The following is a 20548-nucleotide window of genomic DNA, read 5'->3' on the forward strand; positions in this document are numbered from 1 at the left end:
GTCATCGTGGAGTTGATCTTATAGCCCGAAGCGTGGTGAGCGCAGCGAGCCCCGCGAGGGGACGTGCATTACTTCACAGGTATTACACTGCGCTCACCACGCTTTGGGCTATATAACACTATATAAAATCAACTCCACGCCGACATGGATAGTGGGGGTATGAAAAGGTCGGAGGACGCGTACAGCTGCGCTCGCCACGCTTCGGGTTCACGTTCATAGTGGGGGTGGCGTGGGGGTGCATTTAACATTGTAAGCCCCCATTAGGGTGCTTATACAATTTAAAGTCGCATTGCATTTAAGGCATTGTAGGCCATATACAATGCTATACAATTTTAACATTGTATGACACCGGGGGAAATCTCGTCGCATCGCATACATCGCATGCCTTATGGTCTGCGATGCGATGGGCGCCGTGATAGTACATAAGTACCCCAAAATTCACAATATGAAAAAAATGTGTATTGATCTGTGGCGCTCTTTATTTGTACTGTATTTTTGTTATTTATTCAATGTTATACCAAGCTTTGTCTCCCTGTATTGTTCCTTTGTACGGCGCTGCGAAACACTTGTGGCGCCTTATAAATAAAATTATTATAATAATAATAATAATAATAAAAGCCCAAAATCCCCATACTTCTAGTATATTCTGACTGCCTAGCAGATTTTGGGCTCTGTTGTAGGCACATTTTCCTTAGGGATTACTGGATTTGACCGCATGTCCACAGTCCAATTAGGGATGGCCATCGTTGCCATTGATTGTTGCAATCTATGGCAATTCTGCAACTGGCCATTGATAGTGCTAAACTATGCAATGGCTGACATCGATATTTTTACATATCGATAGTCGTCCATTGTGTTTGATTGATTGGCCTGTGGGCCAATCAAAAACAGGGGGGGCTTCGCGGGTGTCGGGGGCGGAGCTATGCTCAGTGTCCTGCCACTTTGAAAAAAAAAAAAGCAAAACATTGTTTTGCTGTTCCATCGATGGAGAGAAACCATCTGGTTCTCCCCCATCAATGGCAAAAGTATTCAACATCGGCCATGAACCATCAATGATTTTGAATCATCAATGGTCGATGGCCATCCCTAAGTCCAATACCTTGCAAACACGCACTTGTTTTTTTACAAGGTCTCGGGTACCAAGATACTGTTAACCCCGTGCCCAAATTGCTTCTTGTCATCCCTGCATACAATTAGAAATAGGGTATAGATGTATAGATTCCCAAATACATCTAATTTCTATGTAGATGGCCTCTTTTTTTATTTGGGATTCCAGGACAAAAATGTCAAAAGTGAACAACCAGTAATTGTGTAGTTTCACGGCGGCATTTACGTAGTTAACGTAGTGGTGTATTGAGAATACCAATACAGCACTATGCTGGCTAGGTAAACTACGTAAGTGGCTCTGGAGCCCTGAAAATACACAATGCACTATCCACGTCATACCCCCAGTATCCACGTTGGCGTGGAGTTGATTTTATAAAATGTGGTGAGCATAGCGAGGGGACGCAAATACGCATCCCCTCGCGGGGCTCACTGCGCTCGCCACGCTTCTGGCTCGGTGGCTCGCCACACTTTATAAAATCAACTCCTCGCCAACCTGGATACTGGGGGTATGACGTGGATAGTAGGGATATGATGTGGATAGTGGGTGTGAAATGGCAGGTCTATACTTGGCAGTCTCCCACTGACTCCAGGCTGTACTCAACGGGCACTGCATCCCCGCTGAATCCTACTGTGATCCATGGTCACTCCCCGGCGGCAGCGTTCAGTCCCTCTCCGGCATTCGCGGCGGACGCTGTACGCAATTAGCGTAGTGCCACTGGGGGAGCAGGGAAACCAAGTGATGCGCCACCAGAGGCACTACATACAGCATCTGCCACGAATGCCGGAGGAGGGGGACTGAACGCTGCCGCCGGGGTGTAACCGTGGCTGCCGCCGGGGAGTGATCGGGGATCGCCGCCAGAAGGAGGGTAAGTATAAACCACAACACCCACCACCCTGCTCCTAGTGCTGCCTCCTAAAGTTTCACGGTGTCGGCTACGCTGACAACGTAGCTTAGCCGGCCGCCCTGAAACTACACAAGATCCGAACAACCTTACTAGTATATATGTATATATAACTAACCCTACAGCTGCTGTGAAACTACACATCCCAGCATGCCTTGACATATTTTTAGCATTCCCTAACGGCAAAACTGTGGCATGGCAAAATGGTAATTGTAGTTTCACAACAACTGAAGGGCCATAGTTTGGACATGTCTGTAGTATATGGTCCACATATAAAGAGATCAACAAAAGAAGAAAGTGCCCTAATTATGGGCCAGGTGTATCAAGCTTCAAAAAGTTATAAAATGGAGAGTGATAAACAGCTGGGATTGAAAAATGACAGGTAGGAGCTAATTGGCTGATTGTTTATCACTCTCCACTTTATCACTTTTGAAACTTGATACACCTGGTCCTAGGTCCCTTAGGGCGAGAAGGCTCTTCAGACTCCCTTCACTAATATGTACAGTAATCTGTTCAAGATTCACTCAGCATGCAAAATATTGTCATATCTACCTGGATGGAGGACATGTGAGGTTCAGGAATGTAGGAACCTCAGGGCCACATGTGTACAATTGAAAAGGTTGACATCAGATTTTCAGGGTTTTTGTGCCAGTGTTGGCACTTGTGCACGTGTACCCCAATTAGGGTACCGCATACACTGCTTCACACCTGGTGCCTCGCTCCATTACCACTGTGATCAGTACACTTTACAGCTCCCAACTGGAGTCCACGTGGATAAAGTATGAAAAGTAAAAAATAATAAAAACCACACATCAACCTTTTCATGTGTCAACCAAAAACCCACTGCAGATGACAGAAAATGCAAGAAAAATAACTTGTGCTGAGTGATAACATTTATGTAGCATACACTTTATGTAACTTAAGAAAGTCTTAAGCAAAGGACCCTCTGTTACTGTGCTTACACTGTCACTCCTGATTTTGTATCCCATCCATCAGTGATTTTCCACCCAGCAACCATGTGACACCACCTGACCTGTCTCCATTCTCTCTGGCTTGGTAGCTGCCTCTGCTCCTGGCTCCATGCATGGTCAGAACTACACTTATTGTGTCCTATATATAATAGAAGGAAAAGACACAATACAATGCTATATACTCTCTGGTGCTGCTCATTGTGTTACAACATGCCTGGGCAGGGCAGCGCAGCATTTGTAAAAGCAGTAGATAAAATCAAGGTAAGTTAGTGGCAACAATTCAGCAAGTTATGGCAAAGCATTCATGCTTCACATGACTCATTATCATAAGTTATCTGAAAGAGAAAAGAAAAGAGAAAAATGTCAGGTACAGTACAAATGTACAGGAAGGAGGAAAGAAGCACAGGTCTGACTGAGGCTACTGCCCTGCTGTGTGTGTGTGTGCGCCGCCTCCCCTGGCAGCATTCGTTCCCTCTCTGCCACCTCCTGGAAGCAATAACTACACTTTCACAAGAAACAAAGTGAAACAATGAACCCCTGAAGCAAATAACGGGAGGGGAGTATACAGAAAGTGTATAGGAGGCAGGAAGACAGCGCAGCCCGTGCAGATGGGACAGGAGTAGGCGTAGGGAGAGCACTTGTACTGGGACGTGGTGACTGGGAGGGAGAGCATAGGACTGGGAAGCGGTGACTGGGAGGAAGGGCACTTGTACTGGGACGTAGTGACTGGGAGGGAGAAACCGACTCCAGTAGTCACCACTTGCACTGGGCATCTGCTGCACCCACATTCAGGCTCTCCACCAGCCCCAGCCTTATTGGTGGGGTCGGGCAGAGGGAGCATGTGGTGGGATGAGAGCCTGCTTGTCCTCTTCAAGAGGAATCTGCAGCCCACCGTCACCTACTGGAGCGTGTTCTTCAGCTTCGGCTTATGCATAGCGTTCCTGGGTCCCACACTGCTGGACCTGCGGTGCCAGACACATAGCAGCCTGCAGGACATCACCTGGGTCTTCTTCTCGCAGCAGTTCTGCCTTCTGCTCGGGAGCTCCTTAGTGGGGGTCGTGAAGAAGTCGTGAGTACACTATGTATAGGACACTATAGTATGTATAGCATATGTTTAGTACACTGTATAGCAAACAATGTATAGCACAAATTATTGGAAGACATTTACTAATGCTAGGTACACACCAGGACGACTAGGGCACGATTCTGTCAATTTAGATCCGATTCCGACCGGTTGTATGCAGATTGTGTGTACTATCGTGTGTTTTTGCCATTTATTTGATCCGATTCCGATCCAATGCGCGTTCACGCCGCTCGTTTGGTCGCATCTTTGGTCCTACGTGCTGCAGGTAGGATCCGTCAATCCCAGGCCGACCGACCGTCAATCGTATGCAGATCGTGAGTGTTTTTTGCCGCCTCCGTCGTCCGTCCGTCGGTGCGTCCGTCGTTTGATCCAGCCTATTTGAGTGGCATATCACCACCAGCCGTTCCTCAGCAGGGATAGCCATGCGATACTTGGTATCCTGCTTCTCGATGTGGGGAGTCACCAGACGCAGCAATTCCTGGAATGTGGCATCATCCATCCTCAAGAAGTTACGAAAATCGTCTGGGTTATTCTCCCTGATGTCCCTGAGCAGTGGCATGTGCGAACGAGTCTGACGCTGAAGTAGCCACTGCTTTGTCCAGCATGATCTTTCTCTCCTGCGCTGGGCTCTCTGACGCCTGAGCTTCAAAACTGCATAATAGAGCAGGTACTGTTGCTGGTGACTACCCATCACTGCATTCTCCATAGTGCAGGGTTAAAAGACACTTTGTAATGGCAGGCAAAACAAAGTAATGTGTAAATTGCTATGTCCAGCAGGTATAAACCAAGCCTCACTAGTAACAAAGCAGAAATACACTGGTTTAAAATGGCTGCTGCTATTCCTATCCCCCTCTGCTAGTCCTCCCCCCTCTGCTAGTCCAGCCCCGTCATTCAAATTTCAAAGGCCCATCTGACGACGGTCGCATGTGTTCTTGCAAAAAAAACAAAAACCAGCGATCCGACCGTCTTAACGACCATCGCGGGCGCATCGGGATCGGATCTAGATCGTTCCGCAAAAAAACACAATTTTTGCTAATCGTTTGCTGGGGACTGCCTGGGAGCTCCCGGGAAGTCCAAGGGAAATCGTTCCATGGTCGTCTATCGGTCGTGAACGACGGTGGTCGTCCTGGTGTGTACCCTACATAAGATGGGAGTTCTATTTCACATGGGACGTTGCTATGGGCAACCAATCAGGATCTACTTATTTATTTTGCACCTTTTAGAAGATAATAGATAGTATCTGGTTATCTCATGTGAAATTTAACTCCCATCATAGTAAATTTCCCCCAATGGGGTATATTCAATGATTCTGTGACAGCGAGCAGGGCTGACTGCACGCTGTCACAGTTTGCACGGTCAGTATTCAACTGACCCCCCCTGCACACGCCGTTTCGCCCTCACTAGGGCCCTTATTCTGATCTCGGCGGTACGGCCCGCGTGCGGCCGTACCGCCGATGTTTTCACTCTGCACATGCGCAGAGGTCACTCTGCGCATGTGCAGGCGAAATCGCCGCACAAAAAATGTATACGCCGCAAAGGGGGCGTATAGGGGCGTGAGGGGCTTAATAGCCTCATTACCCTATGCATACGCCCAGCGTTTCATGGGCGTTCCCATGCAAACGCGGGGCGTATGCATGGTAATGAGGCTATGACGCCAGTGATGGGGGCGGAAAGCTGACATCGCCGGATGTCAGCTCTCCGCCCCCATACAAGCTTTCACACGGACGATTGTCCGTGTGGTCTAAGCTTGCGGGAGCTGGTGGAGCGTGCGGCCCTGCCTTCGATGGTCGCCGACCATCGAATGCAGGGGGCAGCTCCCACCATGGTGGAGGCGTACGTCCCACCATTTTCATGCGGATCGCCAGCCGTCCGCGTACGGACGGCCGTGGCGATCCGTATTGTAGGCGGGGATTGGTTTGTGCGGCCGGAGCAACGTATGCGGCTCCGGCCGCACAGATCAGAATAAGGGCCTAGGTTTTTGCAGCGATGGGGAAATGGCCTGAGTGGGCTCTAAAACAGCGAGGCTCGGGCTCCCTGTTTGGGGAATCCTCTCTGTCCTCTGACAGCGAGGACTCCCACGGAATGTAGAATAGGGTGACCCTATTCCACCCTGTGGAATTGATGAGCACCTTCTGATTGGTGATTAGTCAGGTCGGTTTGGGATCATTTGGTCTACAGCATGATGATCGACAGCCATTAGGTCGACACCATTAGGTCGACATGGGGAAAAGTCAACATGGGAAAGGTCGACATGGGGAAAAGTCGACGTGGTTCTAGGTCGAAAGGTCAAAAGTTCATTAGTTCGACAGGTCATTAGTTCGACAATGTCGAGGTCGACAGTCAAAAAGGTTGACATGGGGTTTTTCACTGTTTTGTTACCTGAATGTCAACACAGTCGTCATGGACACAGTTTCAAGTGCACCGCATCCCCTCACATTGCGCGCTGCGCTCGGCACACTACCTTATTCTCCCACCCCGCCCTAGTGGATGGGGTGCCGGACGGCTCCTCGACAGTCGGGATTCCGACAGTCAATACTCCGACGACAGAATCCTGACTGCTCCCTCGTGGGGGTCCATGACCCCCATAGAGGGAGAATAAAATAGGTGGCGAGCGCATCTCACCACCGTGCCCGCAAGGGGCTTCATTGCGCTCCCCCCGCTGTGCAGTCGGGATTCCGACGTCTGAGTAATGACTGTCGGAATCCCGACTGTCAGGTAGATATACCACACTCAGTGGATGGTAGGGCATGAAATACCACCCGTCGGCACATGTTGGCTCAAAAAACTGTGAAAAACCCCATGTCGACCTTTTGACTGTTGACCTAAACATTGTCGAACTAACGACCTGTCGAACTAATGACCTTTCTACCTAGAAGCATGTCGACCTAGACCTATGTTGACCTAGACCTATGTTGACATTTTCCCATGCCGACCTAATGGTGTCGACCTAATGACTGTCGACCATCATGCTGTAGACCAAATGACCGTATCCCAGTCAGGTGCCCTGGGCCCACCAGGTACCACACAGTGCAAAGGGCTGGTGTTCACTATTCTGTATGCACATTTATTTTCCACTAATTCTCCATCTTTGTAGGATTCACGTGCCCCGAATAAAAATGTTCATGAGAAATATGTTATTCCTGACTTTCATTTTGTTTTGTTTTTTAAGATAAGATCTTGATGAGATTAGTTACTTTGTTGGCACGAAAGTGCTGCAAATCTAGTTTATAAACATGTACTGTAAATGTATCCGAACAAAACAACAAACACTATGGTGGCTGTTATAGTAGCAAGCATAGAATTCTATTAATATTCTAACTTTTCTGCAGTATGTACAGTATATGTAGTGCAGTATTACATTGAGAGAAGAACATTTCTCTATGTTTTAAGCAGAGATTGGTGACAGGATATTGTATTGAGGGGATGCGTTCAGCATCCCAGTGCTCGAGATCTCGGCGTTCACTATAACAATGCTGGAAATTAGACTACTGCTGAGAAACCCGTGCCAGAACCCCCACATCAATTCGAATGCTGGTGCCAGAATCCCAGCTGCTGGGATGCTCCAGGATGAGCAAACAGGGCAGGCTAGTGTTATGCCGGGGATGGGGGGGTGCTACATTTAGGTATTAGGGGGGAACTAATAGGCACACAGGGCAATTTCAGCATAATTTCCGTGTGTATGGCCATCACTCCGTGTGTATGGGCCATAGCGATATACAGCCTCGCCCATCGCGATTTAACCAGCGAGTAATATCCAGCATGCTGGATAAATCTAGTTAATCACCGGTCATGGCCAGTGTTCTCATCGGAGAACACTGGCCCTGACAGATCGCTCAGCACTTTACATCTGCCCCACCTGCAGTGCACATGGTTTTGCCCATTTTAAGAACAAATTTGTACTGCGATCAGATCTGCATAAGGGCCATAGATTGTAACTCTCTACTGGGGCAGGGACTGATGTGAATGTTCACATATTCTCTGTAAAAGCGCTGCGGAATATATAAGAAACTGTTAATAATAAATATATAAATATTTAAGAAGTGGAAGTCGGTGCTCAGGTAGAGATAAAGCTGCTAAGAACACCCGCTTTGGTGATTTATGTGCACACACACATTTTCTGTAGAATTGTGAGCTTTCATAGGTCATGCACAATAGTGTATTGAGGGCAGGGCTATAATAGGGTGACAGTGATACGGTTGACAGTGCCTAGATCAAGCCCAAAAGGTTGTCAGACACAAGGTCCATGCAAGGTCAACATAGAGAAAATGTTGACACAAACAAATGGCCTACATGGAAATGGTTTACACATGAAAAGTTTGCTATGTGGGGATTTTTCTTTTTAAAGTTACTTTTCTGTAAATTTCTAGGTTTCAGTACATGAACCCCCAATTAGCGTACCACATCCCCTTGGATGGCTAGATTCGCTCCCTCACACTCTACTGTTCCCAATTGGAGTCCACATGGATGATAACATAATAAAAAGAAAAAAAAAAAACACATTTTGAGCATTGCACGTCAACCATTTAAAAGTGTTGAAATTTCCACTATGTCGACATATGCACATCAACCATAAAGTGTTGACGTATTGACTGTCGACCTAGACACTGTCAACCTATTATCTGGATGAAATATTGACAATGGTATGTTGATTTGTGCGGTGTGCGTTACTTCATAGGAAGCAGGTATTGTAGAGATACCACTGAGACTCATTCACAAAATCCTGTAGTACACAAGTTTCCTAACAAATACTAAGCTGGTGACATCAAAATTCAATTATTACAACAATAGCTTCATCAGCAAGGGAAAATATCACGAGGGAGGTACGAGGCACTTGTACCTCTGAATACACCCTTGTTTACTATAGTTTTAGTTATACTTGGGTTAATTGGCTCTCAACAAAATGTAAAACTAGAATGTCTGTGTGTGCGTGTACATGTGGTAGGGAATATACATTGTAAGCTCCGCTGGGGCAGGGACTGATGTGAATGTTCAAATATTCTTTGAAAAAGTGCTGCAGAATATGTGTGCGCTATATAAGAAACTGTTTAATAAATAAATGAATTAAGGGTGAATTTAAGATTATATATAAACTGTTAATAATAATAATAATATTTGTCCCACAATGGCCCGTATTCAATGATGGTCGCCGCGGCCGGGGAGGGGGTTAATAGCGAGGATCGCAGAGAACCAGCGATCCACGCTGTTTAACCCCCTCGCCGGCTGCTTGCTCTATTCAACTTTCCGGGGGAATCCTCGCCGCCACAGGACGGTGAGGGTTCCCCCAAACAGCTAAACCCGTGGCTAATGCAGCAAATCAGCTGCATTTCACCATGGGTTTCGCTGCTTCTGCAGCAAATACGCTGATTCCCCCTTGCTCTCAAAACGGAGCGAGGGGGAAACGGTGTATTAGGGGGGTCAGTTGAATACTGTGGGGGTGAGCGGTGACTGCGAGCAGTCCTGTTCACTGTCACCACTCGCCCCAGGCATTCAATACTTACCAATGATTCATTCTAGACCCCCTCTATATGTAATGCAGTCTGACCTACAGCACTACTGATTCTTATCTTGCTATATGTACTGTGACACAAACTGAATAGCTTGTATAATTAAAAAAAAATAGGTGAAAATTATTTAAAATTGACTTTGGGAAAAATATGCCTATGCAGTGGTTCCCAAACATTTGAATCACGGCACCCTAGAGTATCAGAATTTTATTTGCGACACCCCTAGGCCAAATGTTTCTTATGGACAAATTTAGGAAAAAATATTAAATTAGGTATATTTCATCCTTAGGTGAAATTATGTGGTATGGAACAAGATATACCTCTGTTTGTCCACATATGTTATCATTGGCAGCCAATAGCACTGGTTTTACCTATTACATTGACCATAAATAATTTCAATTGGTCCTGGACCACCAAACCAAGGCACCCCTGCATATGTCTCAAGGCACACACTTTGGGGAACAAGAGTATGGAGATCAATGAAGTGAGTGTTTCAGACCACTATTTCAATATTTACATATATTGGTGCGAGGGTGCCGTGCGATGCGCGCTCCCGCGGTCATCCCATCGCACTGCACATAAAGTCTGTGCAGCCTGTACTTTTTTATCTAGCTTTGGATCACATTGGATGCATCGATCTAGTTAAAAACGCACAGAAATATTGTACCAAGCATGGGCACCTTTAGCCACATTACGAACCCGCATTGACTGAATTGTGATCATCAAATACAACTGCACTTGCAGTGAGGATTTATTTTATTTTAGTGATTGACAGACTTTAGCCATTTTATGGGAAGGTACCGGGGAGTGGCAGCAAAGACCCAAGCATGTGACAACCATTTTTGGAGCATGTATCTTCCTGCATCTGAGATCCTGTATGCAGAAAACATGGTACCACTGTCTCATTTCCCACGTCCGCTTTGCCTGAGCATTGGGTTATAGTCATATGGTCAATATTGACGTATCTGCGGCTACTGCTACAGATTTGTATGTACAGTAGTTGCTGGTATCTGCCGGGCCACCAATTGGCTGTAACATTTAGCTGTGTAAAAAATTTGCAGTTGCGATTGCATCAGCAACCACATAAGAGTTAGGTACTAATATCAGCATGTATTGGCAGTGGCATGTTCACAGCTTACAGTGTCCCTGTTCCTAAGTGTGCATATTTTATCTTACATAAATACTATTAAATAATGAAGTATATGGGCATGTTGTGTAAGTCTTCTCTGCATATTTATGTACATATTTATCATGACAGCTGCTATAACTGGACCAGTTCTGACTTGTAAGTGTGAAGATTTAGTGGTAGATAGCAGTAATAACACTATGTAACAACAGTTTTGTCCTTGGGTAGTAAGTGCTGTTTCTTAATTGCTTAGATCTAAAAAGTATGGAAAACTTTTCTTTTGTGACCAGGATTTTTTTTAGCCTAATTCAGCATCAGTTACCATGCAGGAGGCTGCCCAGCACGGGGCAAGGCCACCCCACATGAGGGTTCCTGCCCCACAAATGCCATTGCTACATTGTGCAATGGCATCAGTATTATGCGAGCGCTTTGCTATAAAACGAAGCACTTGCATGTTAAGGGTATCCCTCTGAGCACCCTTGCTGCACAGCAAAGCTGTGAAGCCAGTCACTGGACCTTGAAGGACATCCTGCACCCCATTGTGCCAAAGTTTTTCACTAGTCTCAACCAACGGCACATCATTTTCAGACTTGTGATTGCTCAGGAAGCCCTAATCACTGAAATATAGCTGGTTCAAGCAGCTTCCTCTCATACCCCTTTCAGACATACGCGAAAATCCGGGTTTTTTCACATGAACGCGCCCAAACCCGGGACTAGCGTATGTCTGAAAGGGTATACCCGGGATTTCACTCCCGGATACTGAGCACCTGCAATTGACCAGGGTTTTTCCCGGTATTTAACTCCCGGGTATAATACCCTGCTTATGTCTGAATGGGTTTACCCGGGTTATTCAGTTTTAAACATGTGATGTTTTTTTTTTTTTGCTGCTGGGGCGTGTCCCATTTTAATGATGAAACACTGAAATGCTTGAAAAGCCTGGCTTATGTGTGAAAGGGGTCTACCTGGGTTTTTCCCAGATTTGAGGTGTAGTGTGAAAGGGGGTCTGTTACTAAAATCCCGGGAGTGACTCTGGTTGAAAATCCCAGGTAAACCTGGACAAAATCCCGGGTAGTATGTCTAAAAGGGGTATTACTGAGCAAGAATAATTGGGAATTTCTTGCACTGCAGGATCTTCTTAATCTGTGATCCCCCAAAACACCGGCTTTGATCTTTGCCTCAGACAGCTATGGAAAAATTCTTGAAGGTACTTGAGGCTGCAGAATCCATATAAACAAATCTCACAAATGTTTTCATTGGGCCCAGCTTGATGTGTAGTGGATCAGCGCCTTCCTGAAGTCCACCAGAATTCTGCCTTCTATGGCCATTTTTGTTTATTGTAGTGTTCCTTGGTGTCTCTGCTGTCCCAAAGGCAAATAAAGCAGGAAAACTGCTTCGGAGCCAGCAAATCCAATTATATCTGTTTCATAGGGTGTATGTTACGCCAGAAAGAATTGATAAAATAGGTGGTAGACACAACTCACACTGCCCTATGTGCAGTTCTTTGGAGGGAAAGTTTTATCACTTGCTTTGGTCCTGCCCACAGGTAACTCTATTACATTTAACTAACAGAGTTATCTGAGCATTGATAATTACAGTTGTTACACAAGATTTATTTTATATACAGTTACTAATATAGCGCAGCAGATTGCGTCACGCTTCACAATTGTAGACAGTGATAAAAACAAACAGGGTAGCAACAGACAGACTTGGAGGTAGGAGGGCCCTGCTGCAAGCTTACAATCTGTAGGGAAATAGGAGGGAAACACAAGGACAAGCACCAGTAATAAGGGCATTCCATTGGGTGAAAGCAGCCTGATGAAAGTCCTGTAATAGTGAATGGGAGCTAGTGATCCATGCAGAAGAGAGAAGCAGAACTTGCGCAGAGCGGAGTGGTCGAGATGGGAGATATTTTGAGATAAGTAATGAGATATATGCTGGTGCAGTATGGATAATAGCTTTATATGCGAGTAGAAGTATTTTACATTGAATATGGTAAAATACAGGCAACCAATGAAGGGACTGGCAGAGCGGATCAGCAGACGATGAACGTCTTGCTAGGAAGATCAGCCTAGCAGCAGCATTTAAATGGATTGCAGTGGCGGGAGTCTGTTCTTGTGAAGACCAGTTAGGAGACTATTGCAATAGTCAATGCGGGATATAATGAGTGCATGGATAAGACATTTAGTAGTGTCTTGTGTGAGATAGGGTTTTATTTTGGATACATTTTTTAGATGAATGTAACATGATTTGGAGACCTATTGAATGCGGGGGAAAAAGGACAGTTCAGAATCGAGAATGACCCCTAGGCAACAAGCTTGTGGGGTAGGGTAGATTGTAGAGTTGTCAACAGTTATGGAGATATCAGGATGGTAACTGTTTTTGGCTGGTGGGAATATACTGTAAGTAATTCCGTTTTGGTAATATTGAGTTTGAGGTGGTGAGAAGACATCCAAGATGAGATGGCAGAGAGGCATTCAGAGACTCGGCCCAAGACCACTGGTGACAACTCTGAGGTCAATAGATAGATTTGAGTATCGTCCGCATACGAATGATACTGAAATCCGAAAGAGCTGAAAGAGCTGATTAGTTTGACAAGAGATGAGGTGTAGATTGAGAAAAGCAGAGGACCTAAAATTGAGCCTTGCGGAACTCCAACTGACAGAGGTAGTGAATAGGAGGTGGACTCAGATAAATGAACACTGAAAGAGCAATCAGATAGGTAAGATGAGAACCAGGAAAGGGCTGTATCATTAAGACCTAGGGAGTGCAGTGTTTGTGCTTACACCTATAGTATGCAACTGATGAAGAGATTTTAGATGCGCTGACTATGGTATATGGTGGTGGTATATTGTCTATCTTTAAATGCTTCTGCTAGGCTGATCTTCCTAGCAAGACGTTCATTTCCTTACCTCCTTCAAGCGCTCTCTCAAAACCCACTTCTTCCGACTAGCCTATCCCTCCTCCTCCTAACCTCTTTTGCTCCTCCTATCCTGCCTACCCTACCCCTACATCTGTTCCCATCCTTTCTTACTTATCCTATTGTTTTTCGTTCGTCCACCCACCTCCTTTTAGTCTGTTAACTCTTATGAGTGGGGTCCTCCTTCCTCACGTACTCACCCTACCTCTTTACCTAACCTGTCCTCCTGTCCTGTTCTTCCCTTCCTCTACTTCATCTTCAGTCTCCTCGACAATTTTGACACCTACTTCAGAACTGATGCTGATTTTAGTTCTACCAGCTATACCCCTATTTATGCTTTATTTTATCAACACAACCTGTACGTTACCTTGTAATTTGCTTTTTGTTTGCTATGTACGGCGCTGTGGACACTTTGTGGTGCATTATAAATAAACGAACTACTACTATATGTGTACACTGTTTAAAGTCTGTATTGTCAGATTATGGAAGGCTGTGGAGCGCCCATTATTAGATACTTGGATATCATTAGTAAACAAAACCTAGTTTAAAAAAATGTTTAGAATTAGCCAGAAAAGCCCAAAAAAATGGGCCAAATGGCTGGTGTCCCCTACACAATTAAATGAGATGGCCACTTAGCTCTTCTAGACTAGCTAGTGTGCTGTACATGCTGGGTCTGGTTGTGTTGTCAATATAATGCTAATTACGGTCCTAATAGTTATCAATATATAAAGTAAAGCCTGCGTTTTATAGGCTTGCTAACCTGTATGATATATTCCAGGGGTGGCCAATCCTGTCCTCAAGATCTACCAACGGTGCATGTTTTCCAGGCAACCTGTGGATCTATAGTAGGAATGAATGCAGCATGTTTGAAAATGTGACAGTTAGTATTGACTGCAGCTGTGCAGCAGCTAGGTAACCTGGAAAACCTGGACTGTTGGTAGATCTTGAGGACTAGTTTGGCCACCCCTGATATATTCCCTCTTGTGCACTCAAGTCTTTCCTTAAGGTGCCCACACACTAGAAAGATCTGCAATCTTAAAATGTGCGCATAAATTAGCCTTGAAATGTTTTGTCCATCCTGGACAAAACATCTTTGTCACATCTTTACCAATGATTTCTCTTAAAATCCCATGTGTGTTCCTATGAATCTTTTGTTAAATCTGATCTTTCATGCAGCATGTAAAATCAGAAGATTTAGCTAAAGATCCGCGGGAGCGTGCATCCGACCAATATCGGTCGATTTAGAAATTGGCCAATCTACAAAAAAATCGTTCTAGTTAGTGGGCACCTTTAGTTTAATCATTTTAATTATCTGATTGTCTCTATTTTTTCAATCTATTCATTGTACATCCTCACTGTCATTAGATTATGTTATGTTTTACCAGGCTGTCTGAGTTTATGAATCCAAACACAATGCTGTTCTTTGTTAATTGTTCTATGTAATTTGTTTTGTGTATCTTTAAAACAATAACAATTATTTAATTTAGAAAAACTGACTTGGAGACTCATTAGGAATTCCACCATTTTGAAGTGTTCGATGACCTCTATAGACTCCTGGCAATACGATGCAGCATTTGGAGGTACCGTCAGTGTTAGGGGCTGCAGAGTTGCACTGCTTTGCAGCCCTGGTGTTGCTACGGTACTGAAGTATCAGAAAGGTCCTGGAAACTAAGAACATTTCACAAAAGCATAGTTTGTTGGGTATAATTGGCTTTTTATACTCTGAAGCATAGCCAATTAGGAAATAACACTTCAAACACAAGAACAAACAAAACAATTAAATGTGTTACATAGTGAATTGCTAATAAACCAAGCCCTCATCTGATTTGTGTCCTAGTTATTATAAGGGCATACGGTCGTATTGTCGACTGCATTTAGGTCGACAGTCATTAGGTCAACACTGTTGGGTCGACAGGTGTCAACAGGGTTCTAGGTCGACAGGTGTCTAGGTCGACATGGGACAAGGTCGACATGGTTTTAGGTTGACATATGTGACATGGGTTAGGTCGTTAGGTCAGCATGGGTTTTTTCGCAAGCGATGCGAGGGGCTGCGGTTGACTTCCAACTGTGTCCATGTCGACTGTGTCGACATTCGGGTAAAAAAACTGTGAAAACCCCCATGTCAACCTAACAACCTATCGTCCTAACCCATGTCGACCTAAACCCAGGTAGACCTTCCCACCTTTCGACCCAACAGTGTTGACCTAATGACTGTCGACCTAACTATGGTTGATAAAACGATACACACCCATTATAAGAAGGTCAATCATGCTCTACATTGAGGATGTACTACCATATACAACTCTATAGTGATGTATTGTTGCATATGATGTAGGTGAGTTACTGTACATGCATACACTCTACAGTACATACTGTAGTAAGTAATCACAAGTCCTGGTTAGCGCTAACATACCCAGTTAAATAATGGTTTATATTTATATATGGTAGCCACACAATCAGTACCAAATACTACAAGTTACACAGAGCGAATACTACAAGTGGCAGAGCGCAGCACATCTCCTTTCTTACTATTATCCCTAAAATGTACATGTGGACCTTTTGCTATTGTCGACCTTCACCAATGTCGACCTAGAGTATGTCCACCAGGTGTCAACATACTCACTGTTGACTATTAGTGGAGATTGTTGACCATTTATCCCAGAACCACCTTTGCCTAGACGTAGGCCATAGAGTAAAAAAAAGGGTTTCCTTCTTGTATGCTTGGCAGCTCATGGAAAAGCTACCAACCCTCTTACCATCCTCTTACCACTGGATACATTGGGCCTTATTCAAAGTTAGGTGTAAGATAAAAACAAACAAGCAAATAAAAACAATGTTGCATTGTACGTGGGTCAGATTAAAAAAAATTGTATTTGGATGCATAACTGCATTTGCAACCCTTGCATTGCAAAATTGTATATTCCAGGAGCAAATAACCCTTTTTGATGTTACTCTTAACTCAGAATAAATCGCATTGTATTCAAGTGTGTAATACACATGAGACAGGGACAACCCCATAGTTTCCAATTCTCACTGAAAAAGTAGTGATCTCCCTAAGGTCATACTCGGTGAGCAAAACACAGTGATGATGCCATTAATCTTCCCCCACCATGGTGGAAATAGTGGTTAGGATGAGGGAAGATTTCCCACTCTTCCAGGGGTATGGGGCACTTCACAGAAAATTGTGAGACTGCTTCAACTTCCGAGAGAGTAGATAGGTGTGATGTAGACACTGCTGTAATATGTGCCTGTACTGTTTAAAATATGCCTCTTCCAGTGTAGTTGGTAACATCTGAATTTTTAAAGATCCTGTATGCTGTTTATTCTTGGTAGGATTAACTGGAAATAAAATTGCCCACTGCAGAACATCTTATTTCAGTAATACAATAGGTTGTGTGGTGCGCTATCATACAGCAGCTGGCACAAGGGTTTGTCAAGCCCAATAATTGATAAGTGAAAGAAAAGGGGGTGTGCCAGCGCTGGCTGTAATAATTTGATAATACACGGTTCTCAAAAAGTATAACAATTTATTATTGAAATAATAAAAACAATAATTTAAAATGATGAATCACTTTAAAAGCAAACAGTCCATAGCAATGGAAAAAAAGACTATCTCAGAGGATATTGAGTCTTAGTATTTTGTAGCTGCTAGGAAAGTGATAGAAATATAAACGGCTGTATATTACCATCCCATTTGTGCCTGGTTGGTTGTGAAAGCCAGGGTCTGTGACGAAGTGTCCTATGGTTTGTCCTATAATTTCAAGGACTCAGGATGTCCCAGTGTGTATGTCCTCTTGGATTTAGCTGGATGATTTAGGAATAAGGCTGTATCCCATAAGAATCTTTGAATCCAGAGAATTGTGGAGGACCATCTGTGGGAGGGTGGACACGTCACTTGGCAAAGATGGATGGAAGATTTCACAGCAGCATAGGTCACTTTTGCTCAACGCGTTTCCCCGGATATCCCGGCTTCATCAGGAGCAGGTATGTATGTTTGTGGGCTCTCAGGCATGGTTTTTATACCTGGTGGTTGATTGCTTAGGTGATCAAGTAGTTTGGTGCTGTCAGAAGACATGAATTAACAGTGAACATGTTACTTTGTTTCCTTGTTATTCAGATGTTATCTATGTATACGTATATGCATCTGTTAATTCATGTCTTCTGACAGCACCAAACTACTTCCGGGTCATGTGATTTATACGAACGGGGTCAAATTTATTTTATCTTGTTTTTCTTAACTTTCCTAAATGTATTTATGATAAATTAGATTCTGATACAAGCGATTGCCTCCTATATAGAATAAGTAGATAAGTGGTCTAGTATTTACACGGTTCTCACATATAGAAAAGTTTTTTAGATACCAATCAGTGTACAGGTGAATCACCTAAGCAATCAACCACCAGGTATAAAAACCATGCCTGAGAGCCCACAAACATACATACCTGCTCCTGATGAAGCCGGGATATCCGGGGAAACGCGTTGAGCTAAAGTGACCTATGCTGCTGTGAAATCTTCCATCCATCTTTGCCAAGTGACGTGTCCACCCTCCCACAGATGGTCCTCCACAATTCTCTGGATTCAAAGATTCTTATGGGATACAGCCTTATTCCTAAATCATCCAGCTAAATCCAAGAGGACATACACACTGGGACATCCTGAGTCCTTGAAATTATAGGACAAACCATAGGATACTTCGTCACAGACCCTGGCTTTCACAACCAACCAGGCACAAATGGGATGGTAATATACAGCCGTTTATATTTCTATCACTTTCCTAGCAGCTACAAAATACTAAGACTCAATATCCTCTGAGATAGTCTTTTTTTCCATTGCTATGGACTGTTTGCTTTTAAAGTGATTCATCATTTTAAATTATTGTTTTTATTATTTCAATAATAAATTGTTATACTTTTTGAGAACCGTGTATTATCAAATTATTACAGCCAGCGCTGGCACACACCCTTTTCTTTTATTTCAGTAATACCCCATTCACACCACAAAACAAATTACCGGGTTAAATCTTTTCAACCCGGTAATTTGCCGGGAAACCTGGGTTTTTGGGTGGTGTGAAAGGGTCAACACGGGTCTTAAATCCCGGCACTCCGACCCTGCTCTTGACCAGGGTTGGAGTGCCGGGATTTAAGTAAAAGTATTCTGAAATACGGAATAATCCAAAATTCTTCTGGCCCCGAGCATTTTGGATAAAGGATACTCAACATGTATTATGATTCCAAATAATAAAGACATTTAATGATTATAATCACCCTTCTAACCGTCGTCTATTAATTAATGAGCATAATGTCTGTCAATGGAAGTGGTGTGGCACTGCTGGCACACACCTCTGGACCGTATCAGATGTGGTTGCCCATAGCAATTTACATATTGTAGCTGATTGGCTGAACCATTATCACATTGCTCATAACGTTCTTTATGGGGATAGATAACACTTCTCCAAGCTTCATAAATTCACTCCTTAATCTTACAAGTAATGCCTAAATGACTCCTCCTTCCCTGACATCTCCAACCTCATCTTTGACCATACGTCCTCCCATCCTCTGCGCTTTTCTTCATACTAACGCCTCACCTCCATCTAGTCACATCCTCTCACACTCTTCTAGAATTTGTTCCCTCACCTACTCAGACTTGAGAATTGATTTCCTAATCTTAAATCCACCCCTTTTTTTTTTTAATCAAAGTAACTTTTCTCATAATGTGCTAATTTGTCTCCAGCTCATCATCACCACATTGTATCTTTTATATTTCACCATCCGTCTCTTCACCTTGAAAATGCTCATAAGCAGGGTTGTCTTGACTTCGCCTCCAACAATACTATTAATGTCACCAGTTTGTAAACATTTTTTCTTATATGTCCCTTTCAGCGACTCTAACACTGGGCCCAATTCAGGCTTGATAGCTGCTGTGCAAATCGCAAGGGGATGATTATAAAATGACAATGCATGTGTATGGATCATAGAGTACATGCTCGAGCACAAACAGCTACAAAATCCAGAATCTACTGAATTCTGATCGCTAGCCGTTTGCTACTTACTTGACTGGAAGCACTGCAGCGTGTTTTCTGGGAGTGCCAGGAAAAATAAAGGCATTCCCAAGCTTTTTCAGGGAGGCCTCGGTCAGCCTGCTTCTATTGCATGGTTAGAGCAGGTTCTGGGTTATGCACAGACTGGCAAAATCATTAGGTGGCAAGTGAGTTACAAAAGGATTTGCAGCTGACCGCCGATCTACGTGATTTTAGAAAGCCATTCTTAAACGTGCATGGGGCGGGATTTCTCCGGTCTGGGCAGTGGCTATCTGATCGCTGGGCTCTGCTAAATCACCCAGCAGCAATCAGGTCTGAATAACCCCCACTGTATGGCATCCATACATCTTGTACAGAGACATCAAGTGCTCAATAGACTGCCCCCTCTCCCCCCTCCACGAGTCACCACTGTATGCTACTGTACTTCTAGCAACAGCGACATTCCCTACCTTTGCCTTACATTACCTGAACTATCTAGTCTTTGTTGTTATAGTAATGTTCTGTTCTTAATCTAGCTGTTGTGTATTGCACTTATGTACTGTTAATGTGTCACTTTTTTTATAGTTTTATTGAAAAAAAAAGTGGTTTCACACATCAATATAACTTATAAATTACATTATTTTGCAAACATATAGTTAATACATTCTAAAATTCATCTATATATATATATATATATATATATGTCTGATGTGATTTACTCAAAATATGAGGTATATAGACGACCTGTTCCTGGTATGTACTGGGTCGAAGGAACAACTTGACAGGTTCGTACAGAGCCTTAATGAACTACCCGGACTGATCAGGTTCACATGTACCAGCGATCCTGTAACCGCTAACTTTCTGGATGTGGCAATCAAGGTGGAAAATGGCCACTATGTCACTAAAGTGTATAATAAGCAA

General features: G+C 43.9%; 1 protein-coding gene across 1 annotated transcript in view; it reads left to right on the forward strand.

Moving 5' to 3' along the window:
• Positions 1-3576: 3576 nt before the first annotated feature.
• The window catches only part of SLC60A1 (solute carrier family 60 member 1), a 59537-nt gene continuing 42565 nt past the window's right edge, over positions 3577-20548 (forward strand). Inside the window, exon 1 of the mRNA XM_083173015.1 lies at positions 3577-4049. Within this exon, the coding sequence (XP_083029141.1) occupies positions 3820-4049 (230 nt within the window). The 5' untranslated portion in view covers positions 3577-3819. The remainder of the gene's footprint in view (positions 4050-20548) is intronic.

This window comes from Crinia signifera, chromosome 2 (assembly GCF_055691185.1).
Source record: "Crinia signifera chromosome 2, ASM5569118v1, whole genome shotgun sequence".
Taxonomy (NCBI): domain Eukaryota; kingdom Metazoa; phylum Chordata; class Amphibia; order Anura; family Myobatrachidae; genus Crinia; species Crinia signifera.